General features: G+C 43.5%; 2 protein-coding genes across 2 annotated transcripts in view; one reads left to right on the top strand and one right to left on the bottom strand.

Annotated features, from left to right (window-relative positions):
• LOC127618950 (uncharacterized) overlaps positions 1-26,147 on the top strand; it is a 435,826-nt gene that overhangs the window by 310,692 nt on the left and 98,987 nt on the right.
• The window catches only part of LOC127618908 (zinc finger protein 845-like), a 58,570-nt gene that overhangs the window by 11,497 nt on the left and 20,926 nt on the right, over positions 1-26,147 (bottom strand). Inside the window, exons 4-7 of the mRNA XM_052091609.1 lie at positions 24,824-25,687; positions 15,051-15,231; positions 3,110-3,277; positions 2,261-2,420 (exon numbers count right to left, since the gene is read on the bottom strand). Coding sequence (XP_051947569.1) covers positions 2,261-2,420; positions 3,110-3,277; positions 15,051-15,231; positions 24,824-25,687 — 1,373 coding nt within the window. The remainder of the gene's footprint in view (positions 1-2,260; positions 2,421-3,109; positions 3,278-15,050; positions 15,232-24,823; positions 25,688-26,147) is intronic.

The following is a 26,147-nucleotide window of genomic DNA, read 5'->3' as shown; positions in this document are numbered from 1 at the left end:
ACAAACCGTTACACATTATTTTAAAAGTTTATGATGAAATCACTCAGTTTTTCTACGTGGAATATTCAAGGTCTTAACTCCTCAGTCTTTGGCCTAAAAAGTAGAAATTCTGATTTTATGAAAGAACTTCAAGACCTAGATGTCATCGTCTTACAGGAAACCTGGTGTAGAGGAGATGCGTTCACTGGCTGTCCCTCAGGATACAGAGATTATATTACCGTCAGTCAAACTCACATCAGTCACACAAGGGAGAGACTCGGGAGGGATGATAATATGGATCAAATCTGAACTGTCCATAGAATTAATCAAAAGAGAACAGCACCACCTGTGGCTAAAATACAAAAAGGAATGATATCAGCATCTAAGCCTGTTTTCCTTTGTGCAATTTACATTCCACCCCTCGAGTCTCCGTATTTCCAAGAGGAAACTTTCCAAAACATAGAAAGAGAAATCAGCCATTTCCAGGCCCAGGGAAATGTGCTGCTTATGAGTGATTTAAGCGCAAGAACAGGAGAAGAATTAGATTTCTTAGAATCGCGCGGTACCAGATTCATCACAGGCAATAACGATCTGTACCCTTCTTACCCCAGCAGACATAACTGCGATGAAACCGTGAACAGCTCACGGACGGCAGCTTCTGCAGCTCTGCCGAGGACTGGCTCTGTACATCGATCAACGGAAGACTGCGAGGAGACTTGCTCGGCCGATACACCTACAGCTCAGCTCTTGGTAACAGCACTGTAGACTATACCATCACAGATCTAGAGCTTTCCTCTCTGAGAGCATTCACAGTCAAACCCCTAAAACCTTTCTCAGACCACAGCCAAATCATCCTCTATATAAAGCAATCTGAAACATCCCAAACCTATTAGGACCCCATATCAAATGAACAAAATAATGTCATTCAAATGGACTGAAAACAGTGCAGCACTGCTGTTGAATCTCCAGAAATACAATCCCTCATACATTCATTCCAAATACAGGAATACCCTAAAAATCAATTTGGCATCAATCAAGAAGTACAAGATTTAAACAACATATTCTACAAAACAGCACAAAAATTCATTTGTCAATTGTTAAACCAAAGAAAAAATATTTAGATACAGACAAATGGTTTGATTTGGACTGTAAGGCTCTGAGAAAAAACCTCAGAAATGTATCAAACCAAAAACACAGACAACCAGATAATTCGGACCTCCGCCTTCTTTATTGTGAGGCATTAAAACAATACAAAGCCACACTCCGGCGGAAAAAAGCACAGTTTTTGCAAAGCTAGTTTGAAAAAATTTAAAAATCTATAAACTCACACAAATTTTGGGATAAATGGAAATTGTTATACAAACCAAACCAAGAGGTTCTGGCAATTCAAGATGGGGAGAAGTGGAAAAACCACTTCCAAGAATTATACAGCCCAACTGAAATTCAAAATTATAAACAAAATGAAATAATTAATAAACTAGACAATTTGGAAAGATCAATTAAAGAAAATCAAAACCCTTGAGATTTCCCGTAACAATGAAAGAATTGGAAGAAAAATTAGGAGTCCTTGAGCACAAGAAAGCGTGTGGTGTAGACAGCATCCTGAACGAGATGCTGAAACACACAGACCAAAGCTTCAAACTGGCCATGCTGAAACTGTTCAATGATGTTCTGTGTGTAGAGTTCTTCCTGAGATCTGGAACAAGGGCCTCATCAGCCCCATCCACAAGAACGGAGACAAATTAGACCCCAACAACTACCGAGGCATCTGTGTGAACAGTAACCTGGGGAAGGTTCTCTGCAGCGTCTTAAACTCCAGACTTTTACACTTCCTTATGAAGCACAATGCCTTGAGTAAATGCATTTTGGAAGGCTTTCTTCCAAAATGCCGCACGTCGACCACATTTTTACATTACAAACACTAATTGACAAATCATGTACATCAAAACAAAGAACACATTTTTGCTTGTTTTATTGATTTCAAAAAAGCATTCGATTCAATCTGGCACAAAGGATTATACCTGAAACTTCTCGACAGTGGAATAGGGGAAATTCTATGATTTGATCAAATCGAAGTACACAGCCAGCCAATGCGCTGTTAAAATTGGAAACCAAAGAACCAAATTTTTCCCCAGAGTGCGGAGTGAGACAGGGCTGCAGTTTAAGCCCCACCCTCTTCAACATTTACATCAACCAATTGGCCGATACATTAGAACATGCTCCCTTTCAAGGTCTCACTCTACACGACACCGAGATCAAGTGTCTTCTCTACGCAGATGACCTGGTTCTCCTGTAAGCCCACTAAAGAGGGGCTTCAGGACAGCCTGGATCTGCTGGAGGATTACTGTCAGTCCTGGGCCCTGACCGTCAACCTCCAGAAAACTAGAGTCATGATGTTTCAGAAATGCTCCAGATCTCAGGGACCAAAACACACATTCACACTATCACACAGAACCATTGAGAGCACAAACACATACACTTACCTCGGCCCGAAAATAACTCCAACTGGCAACTTCACTTTGGCTGTGAATGAACTCAAAGAGAAAGCTCAAAGGGCTTTCTATGCCATAAAAAGATCAATCAAAATTGACATCCCAATCCAAATTTGGCTCAAACTTTTCAAATCAATAATTGAACCAATTGTTTTATATGGCAGTGAAGTGTGGGGTCCTTCTATCAAATTTGATTTTTTAAATTGGGAAAAACATCCGATTGAAACTCTACATTTAGATTTCTGTAAACGAATTCTCAAAGTCCAAAGAAAAACACCAAACAACGGATGCAGGGCAGAATTAGGCCAATACCCTCTCCTTCTAAACATCCAAAAAAGAACCATCAAATTCTGGAAACACCTAAAAACAAGCGTCCCCAACACATACCATTATAAAGCCCTAAAACACCAAGAGCTGAGCGTAGCGAGGAGTCCCCTGTGCCAGCTGGTGCTGAGACTGACTGAGCTCTCTCCTGCAGAGATCAGCACACCTCAGCACACACACACACACACACACTCACACACATTATCAACACAGAACAAGACAAGTACATCACCCATTGGACAAACACCATTCAAAACCAACACAAACTGGAATGTTATTCGGCACTAAATCGAGAGTACACTGTTGCGAACTACCTGAGCACAGTGAGTGATGTGAAACTCAGGAAAACCCTGACGATGTACAGACTCAGCGAGCACAGTCTGGCCGTGGAGACGGGCCGGCGCAGACAGACCTGGCTCTCCTGTGAGGACAGGCTCTGCTCGCACTGTATCCTGGGAGTGACGTAGACCGAGCTGCACTTCCTCACAGAATGCCCAAAATATAAACACATCAGAGACCACCATTACCCCAAAATTAATCAAATATTTCCCCAATTTAACACCTGTAATCCAACCCAAAAACTCTGTTTCATTCTTGGCGAAGAAGCCAAATGCTCAAATATAGCTGCAAAATTTGTTGCATCTTGCCACATCCTGAGGGACGACCAGAGACCAGCAAACTTCCAATAAACACACACTCACTCACAGCCGAACACACTGCATCAGACCTACACACATGTATATAATGTTCAATTCCAAGTTCAGTGTTCCTTTTTTTAGTTTTTATATAGATTTCAGGACACGGACACCCTCATCCACACAATCCAGCCCAACCACATGATTAACACACAAAAAGAAAAATACCGAACTTATTGGAATGAAACAACACAAAAACAAAGTAAACTACAATGTTATTTGACCCTAAACAGAGATTACACGACAGCAGAATACCTGAGTACAGTCAGAGACACAAACTGAGGAAACACATGACGAGGTACAGACTGAGCGACCACAGCCTGATGATAGAGAAGGGCAGATACAGGCAGAGCTGGATGCCCAGAGAGGGCAGGTTATGCCCGTATTGTAGCCAAGGACAAATAGAAACAGAGCTGCACTTCTTAACCACCTGCCCTAATTATAATGACATACGAAAACACTTCTTTCCCAAATTTGAAATGATTTGTCCCAACTTCAAAAAGTTGAAGAATGATGCACAAGTTCAATATTTACTTGGTGAACAAAGAGACTGCATTTCACTAGCGGCATAGTACATCAACTCCTGCCACAAAAAGAGGGAAGAGTGGACCAAACAGTGATGAGCCCATTTACACACACACACACACACACGCTCACACACACACACGCTCACTCACACACACGCTCACTCACACACACGCTCACTCACACACACGCTCACTCACTCTCACGCTCACTCACTCCACACACACACACACACACACACACACACACACACACACACACACACACACACACACACACACACACACGCCACTAAAAGTATATACACGGTTAATTATTATATATATATATATATATATATATATATATATATATATATATATGTATTTTTTTTTTTTCACACTTGTTCAATACAGAATTTGTTCTACTCTGTTATTTTTTCATGCTCATGTAAATGCTTTGGCAATACAATGTACAATTTGTCATGCCAATAAAGCTCATTTGAATTTGAATTTGAGAGAGAGAGAGAGACAGACAGACGCGCGCACACACAATATATATTGTCAAAAAGTTGATAACGCCATCCTACCCGTGTTAAAGAGAGAAAAAGACACATCGAAAAATATAAAAGATTGAGCACGTACCGAAATAAGATCCTCTTCTTTTTTGGGGTGTTTTATGGCGGTTTAACAAACTTATCTTGTTGGCAAACAAATGATAGGTGCATTCCCGCCACACCGAAATAAGTTCTTCTTCTTCTTCGGAGTCATTGGCGGTTTGCAAAACAGCTCTTGATGCTTTACCGCCACCTACTGGACTGCGGGATAAAAGTTCTAAGAAACGTATTCACGATCTTTTCATTATATTCAGTATGTGTGTGTCTGGGTAGGGTTGCACCAACTGTGCAAGGGCGCAGATGGCACTAGGGATGGGGGGGACATGACCCCCCCAGATTCATAGTGACCCGATTAGTCCCCGCCCTCACTATCCCTCTGAAGGCTGACAAAAATCGGTAAAACAGAGGATTACGCCCGCCGCTGCTTCAGAATCGGGTCGAGACAGATGCAGGCTGACACACAATAATAATCTACACCAGTCGGCGGTCACCATTACTTTGTACCCACATTCTCACTACATGCTGTTCTGTTGTCAATAAACACACGATGCCATCATGCCACCGACGTTTACACTCTCTCTGTGTGTGTGTGTGTGCTACGACTCCTGAGTGACGTTGCCGGGGTCCTATGAGGAGGTAGCTGCCTCAATCGTGCCTGTAGGAGCGGACCGGTAACCATAGTGATCATATACCATCTATGACTGAGCTGAGTCGGTGATTTTCTGAACTGAGAAAAATCAACTGTAAATGCCACATAATGGCAATGAAGAGACAAAAAACAATCACCTCGTTTTTTCAAAAACCAAACAATGTAAGTATCCTATGGCTGTTGACTTTCCCAGATGTGGCAGATTAGATTTGTTAAGGGGAATAGCTAGTCTGACAACAATGGCAAAAGGCTTTTGCACTTAGCAAACACAGCAAAATGTGGAGACCATAACTATGCATTTAGGTGAGTGGACAGAGGCAAATAATGAATGAACATAAAAAGAATGGTTGGATAAATCAAACAATTTATAGATCAGTCAGGAAATAGTATTTTATCTTATCATTTAACCCATTGTACTGTATAAATTGACTGAGGTATGTTCACTGTAAGTCGTAAGCCACTATAAAAATAATTATAATAAGTAAATTTGTGTGGTGCAAGGTTTATGCAAACAACAAATAAAGGCCTACATATACTTTTGACATCCTCTTATAGCAGGAAATCGTGTTTTTTTTATTGTACAGAGCAACGGAGGATATAGATTCTTAAATTATGGGCTATGAAAAACATTTCTTAATATGTCATACATCATTTGAAAGATATTTCTAATCTTTAAATTGCAAAAACTTGTAATTAACACTTAAATTTAAAATTGAGTTATTCTTAGACATTTGAAATAGTAGTTTTAGCCATTAATTCTCAGGAATATGTTGTATTTCACATTGTTGTGAAATTCTATAGAGGTATAGAGGGTTAACTGAAATTATAAGATTTAAAATGTTGTCCTCCTGGCCTGCAGGCAATTTCTGATGACAGTGAGGCAGACCCTAGTCAGTCAAGTGAGGATCTGCAGGAGGGCAGCCACAGTAGAAAAAGACAGCATGAGGAAGGAGAGACAGTAGAATTACAGACAGAAGAAGCAGGGACAGAATAACAAGGAGGGACAGGAGGCAACACAGAGGGAGAGGATGTTGACATGATAATGACATATACAAAGCCAAATCAACCTGACCCTAAAGTTTTGCAAAAGCAAGTGATGAAAGACCGGACACTGACATTTCAAAAATCATGGTATGAGAAGTATCCTTGGCTGCATGTTAGTATGGGTACAGATGGTGTTCTGTGTTTTCATTGCTCTAAGTACTTCCAGACAGGGAAACCAGCACAAGCCAAGAGTATAGACCCAGCTTTTGTCAGTACTGGATTTAAAAACTGGAAAAAAGCACTTGAAAAATGTTCCATGCATGAGAAATCAGAGGGTCACAACATTGCTGTTACAACTGCTGCCTATGAAAACAGGCCAGTTACTACACAGTTGAGCAGTGGAGTCAGTACACATCAGGCAGAAAACAGAGCTAGCCTGTTAAAAGTAATAGGGGGTGAGATGTTTCTGGCGAGGCAGGGATTGGCCTTTAGGGGGCATGAACATCATCAAGGTAACCTTGACCAGCTTTTAAAATACAAAGCTGAAGATGATCAATCATTCACTAGGTGGTTATCTGCAAAGAGGTGGGTGCACACATCTTGGGATTGTCAAAATGAGCATATAAATTTGATGAGTTCATCGATTATCAGGACAATTGCAGATGAGATCCGGTCCCTTCCAGTGTTGCAGTATTCAATAATTATGGATGGGACAAGGGATATCTCTGGTGTTGAGCAGGAGGTGCTGTGCCTACGTTATGTTGACACTGATTTGCTGGTGCACGAAGACTTTATAGGGTTGTATGAAACAACTTCTACAACAGGTGAAAACCTTGCCAGAATAATTTTGGACGTTCTGTTAAGACTGAATTTGCCAATATCTCAGCCTCCAGTGTCGTGCGAAATGCACTTGACTGGATACATGAACTTGGCACATTTTTTGGGCAGTCTGGTAAGCTGAAAGACAAGTTTAAAGCCATTGTTGCAGCTGAAGGGGAAGGGCCAGCCCTGTCCATCAGGCCTTTATGTCCCACTAGGTGGACTGTACGCTCACCTGCTATCCGTGCTGTTCTCAGCCAATATGGGATGGTACTAAATGCACTGGATGAGATGGCTGAAAGTAATTCTGGATCTGCAAGCCGGGCAGAGGGCTTACGTGTTCGACTGCAACAGGGTAATGTTGTACTGGGACTACTGCTTGCTTTAGATGTGATCAGTGAACAAGAGGTTCTAAATGCATCTCTCCAGAAAAAACTCAGACAGTGGAGGGCATGCTCTCTGCAGTCTCTCTTGTCCAAGAAAGCTTGAAATCCAAAAGAAACACTGAACACTTTGAGGCAATCTTTAAGGAGACAGGAGACATGTGTGACAATCTGTCTCTAGAGACCATTGTTCCACCACGCACACATAGGCCCCCTAAGAGATATTCTGGGCAGGCTCCTGCATACACACCTGGATCAGCTGTGGATTTTTACAGAGTACAGTTCTACCGTGTCCTTGACACAGTAGATGCACAAACTACTGAGAAGTTTATGCAACCAGGCATTCAAACTTTAAAAGAACTGGAAAACTCACTCCTGACTCCCATTACAAATAATGCAGCAGTTTGCAAATATCCTGAACTGAACGAGGAAGACTTGAAAGTCCAATTAGCCATGTTTAAAAACAAGTACAAGGTCAGCACAACTGCAGATGCTGTGCATGTTTTGAGAGAAATGCCCCCTGCAGTCAGGGGCCTATTTGATCAGGTAGAGACATTAGTAAGATTGTTGATGGTGGTGCCCATATCATCTGCTGAGGCAGAGCGCAGTTTTAGTGGGTTACGCAGGTTGAAAACTTGGTTGCGATCAACCATGACACAAAAAAGACTCAATGGCATTGCTGTGTGCCATATTCACCAAGAGAGGCTTGACAGACTGGACAGGCAAGAAATTGCCTAACAGTATGTTCAGGGTAATGAAAGGAGGAGAGATGTTTTGGGTCCTTCATTGAATAAATTTGTTTGGCTGCACTAGGCGGAATTTCTCATACTCCGTGTACTTACTTATTTTTATTTATGTAAATATGTTGTTGTTATTGTATTTTATTATTATTATTATTTTTTGCACATAGGTTCTTTGCTTTTTTGTTCATAATGATGGACTTTGTATGCTGAGATAAGCAAATGTTGAAATAAAACATACTTTGCTGAAGACATGAAGTTTTGGTAGGTGATTGCCATACTAGTCAAATAACAGTCTGATCGTGCATTGCTAGTGGTGATCAGGTAGGCCTTAGTTTACCTTTGTTCATTGTTGTTTATCCATGATTTCAAATAAGAATCCCCCAATGGCTTTTTAGTGCAAATCATTAGCCCAAATTACGTAAAATAACGAATTGAGTTTAAATCATTTGCTGACAGCTTTGTCTCCCCCAGTTAAAAAATCCTATCTGCGCCACTGCAACTGTGCATAAAGTCTCACTTAATTTGACACGTAAAGTTCACACTAAGGGATTAGTAACTGCTAGTTAGTTTGTAACTAAGTCGGTGCTTAATTTGGTTGCACCAACTGTTCTTAAGACAAGACTTAACTAGTAGTTCGTAAGCTCTTCGTAAAGTAGTCACATAATATGATGTTTACCTGTATTTATCCAATGAACAGCCTTCATATTTGTACACAGATGTGTTAAAAAGCCATCCGTTTCAGTTTTATTTTGTTACAGTTGATGTTTAAACCTTGTTTGCTCACGTAACTCTCAGCAGTCATAAATTATATCCCCATTAAAATACGAAGCGTAATAAAAGTAGATTTAGATAAATTGTATATTTGCCCTGTGTAAATAACAATATATAGGAAGTGTATCTGAAATAAATAAGAGGTGATACATAAATACTGATACAACAGGCTGGAAAAATAGACATTTGTTCATTTTAATATCATATATATATTTTGAATGTGTTGACACTTGACACTGGGCGACACACCCTGAAAACTGCACCATTAGATCTGCTTCACGCATAAAAGTCTGTTTTATTTTTCTCTCTCTCAAATGTAAACGAGTGTAAATATCAACATCATACTGTATGTCGAAAGGATTGATGATCACATAAAACTTGAGCTCATTGATGCCATAAAATATCGGTCTGCTTTTTTATTCCAATCGTTAATCCTTTATAAATATTTAGTTTATATGTAGAGTTATGTCCTACCCGAGTTTAATGGTGCAATACTCAAATATTTAGTAGTGCATAAATTGTGACTAAGTGCCCATTTACGTCACAACTAGGCTAAGTCGTAATTTATGTATAGCTGGTGCAACCGGCCCTGGTGCTTAAATGATCAAAACCTTATTACAGTTACATTAGTGACATCAGACAAAAAACATTATTCACAGCATCACAACTCATTTTTAATGAGATAAACAGAGAAATGTATTTTAAATTTCTCTGAACAGAGAACTAAACTGTCTCAAATATGCTACATGTGTCTCATGTCAGCAGAAGGAGCGTCCTGTCCCATGCAGTCCCATACAACATTGGATGGGCACTGAACCTTTGATGCTTACATACAAGGCAGTTACTAGACACAGGAGAATTAGGTGGTTGCCTCGGGCAGCACCATAGCTGAAGGTGTTATGAAAAGAAGGCGGAGGCAGACGGGAGTTTGGATCTACATGCGGATTTATTGAACAAAATGAAAATAAACAAGACAGGAACAAAGTAAACAACCACGATGGGAAAACGGGAACTACACGGCAGGATGCACACGGCTGAGAAAGGAGACAGAGTAGACATCGGGACCTTCCAAAAACATAAAAACAGTGGGAACAACGAACAACAAGGGAATGGAGGAACAGCGGGGTTTAAATACACAGAGACATGATGAAAACAAACGACAATCAGGTGCAAACAATGACAGAATGATGAGGGCCGGGAAACATGGGAATTGTAGTGCAAGACAATAGACACGAGAAACACGGGGCAGACAACCAGGGATCGTAACAGAAGGGGCGTAAATGGGGTTGCACGGTCAAAATCGAAATGGGGTTGCACGGTCAAAATCGAAATGGGGTTGCACGGTCAAAATCGATCAAGATGGACAACATTGTTTACTCTACATTATTTTACTGAAGTGTCTAAAAGTTCTGCACAGTACTGCAAATCCACACACACAAACATGTTTTCTCAATTAATACAAAGACCTTCCTGAAGTGTCCTTTTCTCTTTTGTGAGAAATTCCATCCCTAGATAGCACATGTACTGTCACGGTCTCGCTCGTCTGCACCATGTTTCGTGTCGTCTGCACCGTGTTTCGTGTCGTCTGCACCATGTTTCGTGTCGTCTGCACCATGTTTCGTGTCGTCTGCCCTGTGTTTTCCATTTCACCCGTCACTACTCATGTCCATCTCACGCTCCCTTGTTGTCCGCTCCGTGTTTTCAGTTTTACCGCTCACGCTTCCTGTCATGTCTTCCTTGTTGTCCGCCCGTGTTTCACTGTCTTCGTGAAAACTACACTTCCCTTCTTCCCGTCGTTTCGGCCCTGTCAGTGTGTTATTGTCCGCACCTGTCTGTCATTTTGTCATTACTGTGTCTCTTTATTTAAACCCCTCTGTTTTCCCTTCCCTTTGTTGTGCGTTGACGTTCCATGTTCGTTCTTACGTTGGTGTATGCCCCATATGCTCTTTGTTCTTGTTCCCTGCAGCTTCTAGCCGTTCGTGTTTCCCTGTTGTGTCGCCCGTTCAAGGTCTACTCTCCCCTTCGTGGATGTTCACTGCCTGCACCCCCCCTCCTGTGTTTTAACCCAGGACTTAAGCCTTTGTTTTCCCATCGTGGACTTTCATTTGTTCCAGTGTTTGTTTATTTTTGTGTTCTTCCCAATAAAACTGCGTTTGGATCTGACCCACCTGTCTGCCTGTTCCTGCTCCCCACACAGTCGTTACAGAACGCACAACCCACCAATGGATCCAGCAGTTTTGCGGGCAAACTACCAGCTGCTCTGTTTGCGACAGGGGGACCGTCCCCTAGAAGACCACATCCAAGACTTCCTTGCTCTGGCAAGACTCTCCGACTTCCCGGACTCTGCCTTGGTGGTTTTCTTCCGGGACAACCTGAACCCTTCGCTGAAGGAGCGGTTGCCTCAGGCGACGCGCAGCTGGACCCTCCGCGACCTCCTGGAGGCGACCCTACTGTTGAGCGGCTCTCCGTTTACTGTGGGCGTTTCCAAGGAGGACCCTACCTCACCACCCACAGCGGAGCCTCTCCAGTCGTCCCTGGCGAACCCCGCCTACGCCAGTCGCCCCCCACGAGCCAGCGCGTTCCCCTTCGTCTGCCCTGAGGAGGAGGAGAAGATGGGCTTCCGCCTCGGCCACGCCTGCCCGGTCTGCGAGCCAGAGCCCGCCTGCCCGGTCTGCGAGCCAGAGCCCACGCCTGTCACTGTAGCCTCGACCGTCCCTGAGCCAGCACCTGTAGCCTCGACTGTCCCTGAGCCAGCGCCTGTAGCCTTGACCATCCCTGAGCCAGCGCCTGTAGCCAAGACCGTCCAAGAGCCAGCGCCTGTAGCCATGACCGTCCAAGAGCCAGCGCCAGTAGCCAGGACCGTCCAAAGGCCAGCGCCAGTGGTCGTGCCCGTCCAAGAGTCAGCTCCTCCTCCCGAGCCTCCTAGGACTCTGCCTCTCAAGTCTCCCGAGCCGCCTAGGGCTCCGCCTCTCAAGTCTCTCGAGTCTTCCAGGGCTCCTCCTCCTGAGTCTCCCAGGGCTCCGCCTCTCAAGTCTCTCGAGCCTCCCAGAGCTCCTCCCGAGCTTCCCAGAGCTCTGCCTCCCGAGCTTCCCAGGGCTCCGCCTCTCGAGTCTTCCAGGGCTCCTCCTCCCGAGCCTCCCAGGGCTCCTCTCGAGCCTCCCAGGGCTCCTCTCGAGCCTCCCAGGGCTCCGCACCTCAAGCCTCTCGAGCCTTCCAGGGCTCCGCCCCTCAAGCCTCTCGAGCCTTCCAGGGCTCCGCCTCTCAAACCTCTCGAGCCACCCAGGGCTCCGCCTCTCATGTCCCTCGAGTCTTCCAGGGCTCCTCCCGAGTCTTCCAGGGCTCCTCTCGAGCCTTCTATGGCTCCGCCCCTCAAGTCTCTCGAGCCTTCCAGGGCTCCGCAACTCAAGTCTCTCGAGCCTCCCAGGGCTCCGCCTCTCGGGTCTTCCAGGGCTCCTCTCGAGCCTCCCAGGGCTCCGCCTCTCGAGCCTTCTAGGGCTCCGCCCCTCAAGTCTCTCGAGCCTCCCAGGGCTCCACCCCTCAAGCCTCTCGAGCCTTCCAGGGCTCCGCCCCTCAAGCCTTCAAGGGCTCCGCCCCTCAAGTCTCTCGAGCCACCCAGGGCTCCGCCTCCAGAGTCTCCCGAGCCTTCCACGGCTCCGCCTCCCAAGCCTCCTACGGCTCTTCTCCCCGAGCCTCCTTCGGCTCCGCCTCCCGAGCCTCCTCCGGCTCCACCTCCCGACCCTCCTACGGCTCCGCCTCCCGAGCCTCCTAGGGCTCTTCTCCCCGAGCCTCCTACGGCTCCGCCTCCAGAGCCTCCTTCGGCTCTGCCTCCCGATCCTCCTACGGCTCTGCTCCCAGAGACTCCAGAACCTTCTAGAGTTCCGCCTCCTGAGCCTCCTACGGCTCCGCCTCCCGAGCCTCCTACGGCTCTGCCCCCCGAGACTCCTGAGTCTCCTACGGCTCCACCTCTAGAGCCTCCCGAGCCTCCCTCGGCTCTGCCTCCAGAACCTTCCAGGTCTACGCCCCTAAAGCCTCCTACGGCGCCCCCTTCCTCGGCTCCGCCTCCTGAACCTTCCTCCGCTCCACCTCCAGAGCCTTCCAGGCCTCTGTCACGTCCATCTCACGCTCCCTTGTTGTCCGCTCTGTGTTTTCAGTTTTACCGCTCACGCTTCCTGTCATGTCTTCCTTGTTGTCCGCCCGTGTTTCACTGTCTTTGTGAAAACTACACTTCCCTTCTTCCCATCGTTTCCGGCCCTGTCAGTGTGTTATTGTCCGCACCTGTCTGTCGTTTTGTCATTACCGTGTCTCCTTATTTAAACCCCGCTGTTTTCCCTTCCCTTTGTTGTGCGTTGACGTTCCATGTTCGTTCTTACGTTGGTGTATGCCCCGTATGCTCTTTGTTCTTGTTCCCTGCAGCTTCCAGCCGTTCGTGTTTCCCTGTTGTGTCGCCCGTTCAAGGTCTACTCTCCCCTTCGTGGATGTTCACTGCCTGCACTCCCCCGCCTGTGTTTTAACCCAGGACTTAAGCCTTTGTTTTCCCATCCTGGACTTTCATTTGTTCCAGTGTTTGTTTATTTTTGTTCTTCCCAATAAAACTACGTTTGGATCTGACCCACCTGTCTGCCTGTTCCTGCTCCCCACACAGTCGTTACATGTACACCGTTTTAGATATTTTTATCTGGAAAGCATTGCAATCTAAGGTGGTTTTCACACTGGGGACATTTGCTGCTGACGAAATTGGAGAGCGATTTTTCCCGGCTCCCCTCGCAGAATGTGAAACACCTGTGAAAGAAGAATGTGAATGTGATTTCTCTGTTTCTCATCCACACCTATCACACCGCTTCTGAAGATACTGATTTAACCACTAGAGTCTTATGGATTACTTTTATGCTGATTTATGTTTGTTTGTTTAGCTTTAAAATGTTGCCACCCATTCACTTGCATTGTACTGGACCTACAGAGCTGAGAAATTCATTCACCTCTGGGGATGCATGAGGGTGAGTAAATAATGAGAATTGTAATTTTTGGATGAACTATCCCATTAAGGTCTCTTGTCAGATCTGGTGTCAATAGGAAGAGAGGTTTGGAAACATTTCTAATAATTATTACAGTGAAAACATGAAAATGTCCCACAAGGACATTATATATAATGCTGAAATATAATGCCTTCTTTCGCTATTTCATAGCTTTTAAAGTCCTGTGTGGATTCTTATTTCAGTGTAGTTACAGTATTTAGATAATTAGTTTTGTACAGCAGTACTGCCGCTCTCTAAATGCAGAGTACACAACCTACGTAGGGCACCAACCCTGATTGTGGAACACTCGCTGTGTCTGAAACCACCCCCTATCCACTATATAGTGCACTATTTCGAATTTCGAGTGTACATTTCAAGTACACTCGATGAAGGTTAATTTCCCACAATCCACCACAGGGAAGACGTATGAGCTGGGAGTTCACTGCTTCCTTCACTCTTGCAATGTTTTATTTGATTCTGAATGTAGTAAATTACTTTTTGACAAATCATTACTTGATTAATTTTACATATAGACAAAACATACAGATACATTTTAAAATGTACTCTTTATTTGATCAAACTTGTTTACTCTTTATATTAACACACAGTATATATTAAAAATGACAAACAGAAGGAAGATTTATTTATTGACGTTTCTGCACCTTGACAGTCTCATCACGCTCAGCTGTAAACTTCCGCTCTCATAAAAGTCCCATTCAATAATCTCTCAATAAATTACACATTAATTCAAATTAAACCCAATAATGTAATGACAGTAACGCCACACATTGTAAAGATGTATTAGAAATGTACTTGTGTGAGAGTAAAAGTACCCACTTTTAGACATACACTTAAAGTACATTTGCTGAACAATATCCCAATTAGCATTAGTCTAAAAAAATACATATAATACCGAAAACACTCGACATGTCAACAAAACATAAACAGAACATCTTCCCAAACACATATCAAGCTTATTTAAAAACCTCGAAAGCATAAACACTCATTCAAAGTACCTGGAAAAGGGAGATGCAAATAACCATAAGCATAAGTTCCCGCCTCCTCAGCACGAAGCTAACCGATAAATCTAACACACCAAGAGAGGCGGGACTTAAGGTAGAACAGCCAATCATCAGCCGGTCACACTCAAAGCCGGTGTCATGTTTGAGAGGGAGGGGGAGTGGAGGCAGCCGCAGCGAGCGCAGACACAGAGCGGCCAGAGACACGGAGGAGCGGCTGTAGTAAGGCGTTTGTGCAAAACTGCAGAAAAAGTGTGGGTGTTGAACCCTCTCATCGGGAAAAGTGTGGGTGTTAAAACACCCACATCCCCCACGGGTGCAACGCCCCTGCTTAGGGCCAGCACAGTAAAATTACTCTGGAAGTAATGGGAGTTTAATAAGTCGAGCGACAAGCCTGGTGTAAGTTCTTTCTTTGACTTGAATTTCTGCTACTCTGACTTTTTTGTCAGCTCCGACTTTAACAGCTTTAACAGTCCCAACAGGCCAGAGCGCTCTTGGGAATTGTGGATCAGCAATCAATACCACTGTACCAACTTCCAGGTTTTCCTTTTCTTGTTGCCATTTCTGTCGGGAATGAAGTGCAGGCAAGTAGTTACGAAGAAAGTGTTTCCAGAACTGATCTGCTATTACTTGACTGTGCCTCCATCTTTTTCGGCTAAGCAGTTCAGATTCAGGATAAACTATCTGTGGCAATGCAGAGTCCAGCCGACCCATTATTAGAGAGTTAGGGGTTACTGTGTCTGGATCTGCTACATCTGAAGATACGTATCCCAGTGGCTTTGAGTTTATGATTCCTTCTATTTCAATTAAAACAGTCCTGAGCACCTCTTCTGTGACCGTTTGGGCACCAATGGTGGCATACAGAGATGTTTTAACAGAGTGGATTTCTCTCTCCCAGGATCCACCAAAGTGAGGAGAACTAGGAGGATTGTAAATGGAACTCAATCTGGTGTTTGGCAAGCTTTGCTTGCAAGTAGGGGTTACTGATTTTTCCAAGCTTCTATAAGCTCACTGTCTCCACCCTTGAAATTGGTTCCTTGGTCAGAGTGTAACTCATGAGGTTTCCCTCTCCGAGCAATAAATCGTCGGAGGGACATAAGGAAAGAGTCTGAATCAGCCTGAGTCAGAAGGTCAATGTAAACTGCTTTAGTAGTCAAACACTTACAAATGATGCCCCAACATTTTTCATTCTGTCTACCTATTTTGACAGTGAATGGGCCGAAACAATCCATGCCTGTGGAGTAAAAGGCAGGTTGGAAGAGTCAGTAGACTGGAAGGGGTAAGTCTGCCATCTTTGGGGTATCTGGACTGCCACGCCATCTACGACACTCAATGCATTGCTTTTTAATAGAACGAACAGCTTGCCGTCCTCTCAGAATCCAGAAACGCCTTCTGATTTCAGCGAATACATACTCTGAACCAGGGTGGTGTAGATGTGCATCATATTGCCTAATTAGTAATTTAGTTACTGGATGAACTGGGTCTAGGACAATTGGATGAAGAATATCAGAGCTTAGCTGATTACACCTTCGAAGTCGCCCACCTACTCTAATCAGGTGAGTGTCAGAATTAAACTCAGGGGACAGTGTCATTAAGCGACTGCTCGAAAAAACTGATTTCCCTGCTTGAAGCTGTTTGTAATCATCAGGGAAGCTCTCCATTTGTGAATATTTTAGGATTTTTAGTTCAGCTTTCCTGTATGAGTCAGCCAAGGGAGGGCTAGTAGCACTGGCCGCCCCGTGAAGAGATTGGACAGTTGCTTGCACAAGCTCTTGGAATGTTTTGAATTGAGTAGCATTAATTGGCTACTGATCATTGGAAGTTATTAGGAGGTGAAAAGATGTAGACTTAAGCAGTTCCTCTGTATAATCTACTGGCTCTATTTTAGGTAATTTAGGCCAAGAAGATTTTAGGTTTCCACAGAAAGGCAGGACCGTTTGTCCAGCGGTTATGTTCTGCAAGCTGTGACAACGACATGCCACGAGTTATGTCATCGGGGGGTTTTCTTGCGTGTTCACATAAGACCATGCTTGGGAGTCAGTAAGCTCCTGGATCTCTGCAACTCTGGTTCCTACAAAAACACCTTAAAGTAGAATGAGTCTGATTGAAGTCAGTGCAGAACAGTAGTGGAATCAGCCCAGTAATTGAAACTGCTGATTTCCAAGGTAAGCTCTTTTTTCAGGATAGCTGCTAGTTGAGCTCCAGTTAGAGCTGCACAAAGTTCAAGTCTTGGTATTGTCTGTTGCTTTCTAGGAGCTACCCTTGATCTAGCTGCCAAGAATGCCACTTCAATTTTTCCTTGAGCATCCTCAGTGCGAAGATAGGCCACAGCGCCATATGCTCGCTCAGAGGCATCACTAAAGACATGAACGCTTCTTGAGCTGACTAGTGGATCTATTTTTGTAGTGTAACAGCTTTTTTTTGTAGGGTTCAGCTTTTTCTATGTGACCGTGTTTGTAGCCAAGCGTGTCAGATCTGCACATCCATCTAAGTCCCAGTGTATGCTCTTGAGGATCTGATCTGTCCAGACTAAACCAAAGCTCACAGCTTTCTGATCTAATCTCCTGTGGCAGGTGATTTATCAGTTGAGGAGTGTTGCTAGCCCACTGGCGCAGTTCAAATCCACCATCACCAAGCATGTGTCGCATGTCATCTACTAATTTCCTGGCAGTATCAAGGGAAGGGATACTTTGTAACCAATTATCCACATAAAAGCAGCGCTCTATTGATGCACAAATATCGCTATCAGGTTGGTTATGGTCTGCAACATGCTTTTGTAGAGCAAACCTGGCGCAGCACAGGCTGCAGGTGGTTCCAAAAGGTAACACTAACCACTGGTACACATCAGGTGGGTTGTTGATGTTCAAGTCTCACCAGAGAAATCTCAGGAATGTTTGGTCCTCTGACAGGAGACGGACTTGATGAAACATCCCTTTATTATCAGCTGCTAATGGCTACAGCGTACTCAAAGCGAAGAAGTACTCCCAGCAGTGTTGCCCCTAATGTAGGTCCAGGAAGAAGGTGTTCATTCAAGTTTATACCCTTGTAATTGAAGGAGCAGTTGAAAACAATCCTGTTCTTCCCATTATGGTGGACCATGTGGTGTGGAATGTACCACCCTTGGTTTTCTGCAGCTGTTGATTGTGGGATTTTCATTACATAGCCTGCATCCAATAATTTGCTTATTTCAGCATTGTATACCTGAGACTTTTCAGAGTTGTGTGACAACTGTTTCTCGGTCTTCCGAAGATGAGGCAGTACTGCTTCCCATGGAGCTGCTAAAGGAGGAAGACTGGTTTTCCACAAAAGGGGAGTGGCATATCTTTGAACACCTTTCACTTCAATCCTGACTGTTTTTTATTCTAGTATGCGCATAGCCTCTGCATCTTGCTTTGACCTTGTTATAAGCTTTTCATTTCTGAATGGCAGTGTGTCTATCTGCCACAGTTTCACGACATGACTGAAAAGCTCGTTAGACAAAGGCTTAACGGAGGTGAACAGGCAATGCTGTGTGTGTAGACTGTGTTCAAGGTTCTTTGATGGACATTGAAGTGTCCACCCTAAACGAGTCTTTACTGCCGCTGGACTGCCATAGGGACCCAAGCAAACTGGTTCAATTGGTGTTATTAAATGAGTGTAGTCTGACCCAATGAGCAGTAGTGGCCTTGCTTGTTCAATTGACTGAAGAGGCAAGTCTCTGAGATGACAATATCTCTTTTGGAGAGTTTTGACTGGGTATGTATGAGGTGACAATCCCAACTCATCAGCTGTGAAGGCCTGTCTGATGTTAAAACTTCGATTTGGTTGTGTGGCAGGAGACACAGAAAAGGATACTGAGAAGCCATGGATGATCGCGGATATCCTGACGCACTGTGCTGGAGAGACAAGTCTTCAGGACTGCCTTGTAGATTAAGATACTGAGCTGCTTCTTGAGAAGTATAGTGCGTTCTGAACCATCATCTAACAGAGCATAAGTGTCTAGTGAGAGATCTCCGTTTCGCAAGATGACTCTACTCAATTTTAGCAAGACTTTGCTGCTGCCTGTTGGTCGATCAACATACAGGGTTTCAACTGAAGTACTGACGGAATGGATAGGGTTTTGTGGCATTGGCACTCTTTCCTGTATTGACATCATGCAGGAGCTCTAAATGTCTCCTTTGATATTTCTTGCATTTAGCTTTGAGAGTACACTGGCCCACCTGGTGATCACGTCCACATTTCCAACATCTCTGATTGGAAGTAATCCAAGTATCAATCTGCTCTTTGTTCAGTAACTTGAAATTAGAACATTGATTAAGATAGTGTTGTGTTGTGTTACAGAATGGACACAATTTATTTGGCTTCTCTTGAGGTTTTGTTTCAGAAACCACATTGTGGTGAGACTGCTCAGTTTTGACAATTTGCCTTTGTTCACTTCCATGAAAGACAGCAGTAGACTTATAAGGAACTTTCTGTCCTCTCGGTTGTTCCCTCCGATAACCCTGCTTCTCTCTACTTAGATCAGTGCTAAACTGAGTACCATCCTCTTGTACTCTGACTTCATACTCCAACCACTCTGATAGATCAAGTAGGGTAGGTATTGGTGTTTGAAGGTGATTCACATTTTAAGGAAGTTTAGCTAGGAGTCTGGAGACATGAGAACCCCATTTTAATTCAGTATATCCGTGGTTTCCTAACTGGTCTAGCATTCGAAGAAAGCTCTTACTTTCAATCGCGAAAAGCCTAAATGATCTGGTGTCACCACTTCTACGCTAGGTCCATCCATCAGCCCTGCGATGCGCTGAAGAGCGAGCTGATGGGGCTGTCCATACAGTTCAGTGAGAGCTTGCATTGTATGGCTGTATGGATAACTGCTATTACTATATGAATCAGCAATAAGCAATGCTTCTTCTAACTTCAAGTGGTCCGTAAGTATTTTAAACTTGAACCGCTCTGTAGCATCTATGGGCAGAATATTATCAAGAGCTACTTTCAACCTTGCAAACTCACATGGATCCTCTCTCACAAAGTCAGGGATAGTAGGAGTTGGACCACGGTAAGTGTTCTCTCTACGGAGTGGGGACCAAGTGCGATGAACCACAAATGGATTCTGTTGTCTGAATTCAGGGCTGTGATTACGTTTAGAAGGCTGCCTAGGATTATGATGGTGATAATCTGCATGCTCACCCTTAAGACAAACCGATGATCCTTCTGGTGATGGTGATCTTGATCTAGCAGGCTTAGGATATACTTTCATACTCTGTAGCTCTTTAATGATCTCATCAATTCTGTTCTGCTGACTTTTTGTTTGTAACTTGTCCTCACCATGTCTCACTGACTTAATTTTGTCATAACGTGGATCTCCTTGATCTCTTGTAGATGTTACTCCTTTACTGTGTGACAATGAACTCAATGAGGTAGAGGTTTCATCCTCAGTGTTACTGATCAGTCATCTTGGTGATTGAATTGTATGAGATGGCAATGAAGGATGCATTTCAGAGAGTAGTTTTATGTTACATCTTAGCTGCTTATTCTCCTCCTCAAGATCTTTCAGACACATATGTAGTACTTTTGGAGAGGGTAAAGATTCCTTCCATAGGCAGGTAAATAGGCACTATCAGGTGATGCACCTCCTGTGGACCCAATTACTGGTTCTTCCTCATCGGAGTGGTCTAGTGGTATTTGTAAAGTTCTTTGCACTGGCACATGATCAACCTCATAATCAACAAGGCAACTTGAGGGGTGTACTCTACGACGTTGGCGAACTGTTGCATCACAAATATCCTCTCTTACTGTGGACATTATTACAGCTCTAGAAGTTGCAGTATCCGGCTCGAAGGACCATGTGAAAGAGTGTACCGTTTGAGCTATACTATAAAGGCACTTAGGTGCTAATTACTATCAGTTTGCAACCACCAGAGACTGTCCGATTGAAGAGGAGATATATCAATGCACCACTCACAGACCACTCTTTGTAGAAAAATTAACCTTCTTTATTCTTCACACACTGATGTTTATATGTACAGATTCAGTGAAGTAGTTTCAAGGTATGTAGATATGTGTGTGTGGTTTATTTGATGCATGCACACATGATACAATTAACAACATTAGCAAAGAACATCTTTGATGAACTGGGATTATCCACAGTATCAAGATCAATGGCACATGAGGTACAACAGAATTGCAGCATAACTACTGGGTCCTTAGCATATAATGGGTCCTAGTTATAGGTAAGCAACTGACTGCCTAATCAAAAATCCTAATAAGGATGTTATAGTTACATTGCCACTAGATGGTAGTACGAACTTATTCAACTGGCCCTCATTCTAATACAACCATGGTTAGGTCAGTGTAGCTAGTCTTAAATAATAGTAATAATAAAAACAAATGATGGTATTTATGAAAAACTAAATATACTAGATGAATCTCATCTTGAAACTTTAACTAAAAATGAAACAGTTGATATAAAATGAGGTCTAATAGATTCTACCTTTAGTTTATTTAACATGAAACTATAAAATTGTGTCAAAATATAACTTTTACTCATGAAAAATCGATGTACACTCACCTAAAGGATTATTAGGAACACCATACTAATACTGTGTTTTACCCCCTTTCGCCTTCAGAACTGCCTTAATTCTACGTGGCATTGATTCAACAAGGTGCTGAAAGCATTCTTTAGAAATGTTGGCCCATATTGATAGGATAGCATCTTGCAGTTGATGGAGATTTGTGGGATGCACATCCAGGGCACGAAGCTCCCGTTCCACCACATCCCAAAGATGCTCTATTGGGTTGAGATCTGGTGACTGTGGGGGCCATTTTAGTACAGTGAACTCATTGTCATGTTCAAGAAACCAATTTGAAATGATTCGAGATTTGTGACATGGTGCATTATCCTGCTGGAAGTAGCCATCAGAGGATGGGTACATGGTGGCCATAAAGGGATGGACATGGTCAGAAACAATGCTCAGGTAGGCCGTGGCATTTAAACGATGCCCAATTGGCACTAAGGGCCTAAAGTGTGCCAAGAAAACATCCCCCACACCATTACACCACCACCACCAGCCTGCACAGTGGTAACAAGGCATGATGGATCCATGTTCTCATTCTGTTTACGCTAAATTCTGACTCTACCATCTGAATGTCTCAACAGAAATCGAGACTCATCAGACCAGGCAACATTTTTCCAGTCTTCAACTGTCCAATTTTTTTGAGCTTTTGCAAATTGTAGTGGAGATGAGTGGTACCCGGTGGGGTCTTCTGCTGTTGTAGCCCATCCGCCTCAAGGTTGTGCGTGTTGTGGCTTCACAAATGCTTTGCTGCATACCTTGGTTGTAACGAGTGGTTATTTCAGTCAAAGTTGCTCTTCTATCAGCTTGAATCAGTCGGCCCATTCTCCTCTGACCTCTAGCATCAACAAGGCATGTTTTTCCCTTTTCACACCATTCTTTGTAAACCCTAGAAATGGTTGTGCGTGAAAATCCCAGTAACTGAGCAGATTGTGAAATACTCAGACCGGCCCGTCTGGCACCAACAACCATGCCACGCTCAAAATTGCTTAAATCACCTTTCTTTCCCATTCTGACATTCAGTTTGGAGTTCAGGAGATTGTCTTGACCAGGACCACACCCCTAAATGCATTGAAGCAAATGCCATGTGATTGGTTGATTAGATAATTGCATTAATGAGAAATTTAATAGGTGTTCCTAATAATCCTTTAGGTGAGTGTATATGTATAATTATGTATATTGAATTTTTCTCCTCAGTGCTGTTTGGCATGTCAGGGGTGCCTTCTGTTTCAGAGATTTTACTTGACTTCCTCCGTAACGCTTTAAACTAGAAAAGTCTCACTAGAATTTAAATTGGTCACATCAGTTTTGAGGTCTGCACTCCGAGATATCGAAGGAAGCCCGGTTGTTGCACGCGCACGCCAGAGAGAAGAGCAGATCATGATCGCGAGCTCGTTACACTCGTGCAAAAGTGCAGATGAGAATCCTTTACCTGATTGCGAGATTATCATTAAATCTACAGACCTGAACAGGGTATCACTTGGGCGGCTGCTGAAATATCTTCAATGGGAGAACCATAGCATTGTTCTTTCCCTGCTGTCCACGACCCAGAAACATACTCACTTAAGTCAGACCCCCTCACCTCGTCTCTCTCTGACATTTTCTGCACTGCATGTGTGCGTTTCTGCTCTGCAAGTTGACGAGTCTGACAGGCAGTCGAGGAGGAAATGAGATGCGCATGCGCAGGTGAGATTCTCCGTCCGGTTGCATTTTTTTCTCAATCCCATAGATAAGCAAATGTACACAGTATGAAAACCATCAATTTTCATACCATGGTATACCACTGCAACCCTACTTGATACACAATATAACACTATTATAATCCATCTCTGCCCAGACGTAAACCTTTTACTTGTGTTGTGTGAGGACGCGGGTAGAATGTGTGCTTCTTCTATCGTTTCACTTTGACTCGGTTAAGCTCGGGTGATGACGGTAGGATGTTTCCTTGCTCTGTTGGCGGGCAGTACGGCCGCTGATTCTCTGAGGGTTGGCAGACATATCGGCGAAGTCGACTCGGTTGAAGGAAGAGAAATCATCTTAATTTCTGCAGGAAAAAGGGTGAGATGCGGATTGCTCAGCGGCCTCCTTCGGATCCGTCAGTGTACTCGTTGGAACACAGATAAATCTTGGCTCGTCCAGCGAGATGGAGATTGTATGGCCAAAGTTCAGGTATGTACGTTACTTCCTTGGGCAACGAGTCTACACCAGGGAGACGCAGGGCTGCAATTACACGTGGTGCAAACTGTCGCTGGAAGCAAAGATTAGAAAGATCTCCAAGGTATTATACTCTCGATGATGTCATGGTTGAAGGGTGTGTTCTGTTGTGCATTTCATCTAACATGAGTTGAGAGTTCAATCCTTCACAATTACATACATAGGTGTAAAGTGAGCAAGTCTTGATGGGATCTGTAGTCTGTTTGGACTCCCTTTGTTTTGTGTTATCAGGCTTTGAGTGTTCCTACAGGCCGAAGTCAGGATTTATGACTGTACTGTATGTAGGCCTGCCTTTGTCTCCTATCTGAGTACATGAGACCCAACACTAATTTTAGTCAATTCAAACACTAGACACAACCTCAAATTATGAATGATGGGCTTTAATAATGACATCAGAAGTATGTTAACACACAGCAGGCAAGTCAATATACACTTGAAATAATCAGTTTAACAAAATATTGTATTATTTATCTTATCATTAAAATGGGGAAGAGGTTTTGCAGATGCAGGACACCATACTGGGACCCAAGAGCTGTTGATGAGCAAGATTAGATGCCAATAGAGCTGAACAATTAATTTTTCAAAGATCACAATCTCGATTAAATATTAAGCAATTTCGGATTCGGGGCTTAAAATCTGACGGTAGCATTCGGGCTGGGAAGGCTCGGACCACACATCTCGGGTACGGGTTTAATTTTAAGACCCCTGCAGACCTCTACTACTTAGGCGAATCTTTCCATGTGTATGTAGATTACTTAATTGGCTGAAATTCTTCCCACATGAAGAGCATTGGTATGGTTTCTCTCCGGTATGGATTCTCTCATAAATATTTTGGATTTGTGGCTGAGTGAAAGTCTTTTCAAAGTGTGAGACAAACTTGGTTTCCTTCCCCTTGTCCCCTCCCTCATCCAGGTAGACAGGGTTGACCTGCCAGCAGATGGGGGGGACCATGTATTTTCAGGGTTTGTGGCGCGGTGATCGCGTAGTGGGCTAAAGCACAGAAATAGTAAGCAGAAGGTTGATGGCTTGATTCCCACAGCCACCACCACTGTGTGCACTGTAAGTCACTTTGGATAAAAGCGTCTGCCAAGTACATCAATGTTTTTCCAGTGTGAGCGCTTGTAAGGTTTTTCTCCAGTGTGAATTCTCTCGTGTATTTTCAGGACATGTGATCGAGTGAAACTCTTTCCACAGTGTGAGCACTTGTAAGGTTTTTCTCCAGTGTGAATTCTCTCGTGTATTTTCAGGTCATGTGATCGAGTGAAACTCTTTCCACAGTGTGAGCACTTGTAAGGTTTTTCTCCAGTGTGAATTCTCTCATGTTTTTTCAGGTGTTGTGACTGAGAGAAACTCTTTCCACATTGTGAGCACTTGTAAGGTTTTTCTCCAGTGTGAATTCTCTCGTGTATTTTCAGGACATGTGATCGAGTGAAACTCTTTCCACAGTGTGAGCACGTGTAAGGTTTTTCTCCAGTGTGAATTCTCTCATGTTTTTTCAGGTGTTGTGACTGAGAGAAACTCTTTCCACAATGTGAGCACTTGTACGGTTTTTCTTCAGTGTGAATTCTCTCGTGTATTTTCAGGACATGTGATCGAGTGAAACTCTTTCCACAGTGTGAGCACTTGTAAGGTTTTTCTCCAGTGTGAATTCTCTCGTGTATTTTCAGGTCATGTGATCGAGTGAAACTCTTTCCACAGTGTGAGCACTTGTAAGACTTCTCATTTGTGTGATTTTTCAGGTGTTTTCTTAAGTTTGTATCCACAACAAATGTTATACCACACTGATCACATTCAAATGGCCTTTCCCCAGAGTGACAGTGGAGATGATCTTTAAAATGGCCTACAGATGTTAAACTTTTTCCACACTGATGGCATGTGTAAGGGCTCTCTCCTGTGTGAACTCTCATGTGTGTTTTAAGATGAAATTTATATGTAAAATGTTTTCCACACCGAGAGCAAGTGAAAGTATTTTTGGCAGTTCTTCGAGACTTTTTTGATGGACAATTCTTTTTAGTCTTTGAACAACTCAAATAATTTTCTCCAGTTTTGAAAATATGAACTTTCTGAAATTTCTCATCCACTTCATTCAGATCTTGAATATCCTCATTCACCTTCATCAGGTCTAAAACACAATAAGAGGGACAAATGTTAAAGACATGTTTTTAAGACACCAATTTAATTTAATACAGTAACTGCATTTCATGATTATGGTTTAGATTGAATTAGCCTCAGTCACAGAAAGACAACATGATGTTGAACACAAATGAATGATTCTTATGAGCCAGCTCTGTTGAAACTACAGCGCAAAACACACAGTGCTTCCAGTATAGTCTGATGAATAAATTATTTTTCTCAGTGCACGCTTGTTTTGAGTTGATACACGGTGAGTACA

Source organism: Xyrauchen texanus, chromosome 25 (genome assembly GCF_025860055.1).
Source record: "Xyrauchen texanus isolate HMW12.3.18 chromosome 25, RBS_HiC_50CHRs, whole genome shotgun sequence".
Taxonomy (NCBI): domain Eukaryota; kingdom Metazoa; phylum Chordata; class Actinopteri; order Cypriniformes; family Catostomidae; genus Xyrauchen; species Xyrauchen texanus.
This window is presented reverse-complemented; position numbering and strand designations above follow the sequence as displayed.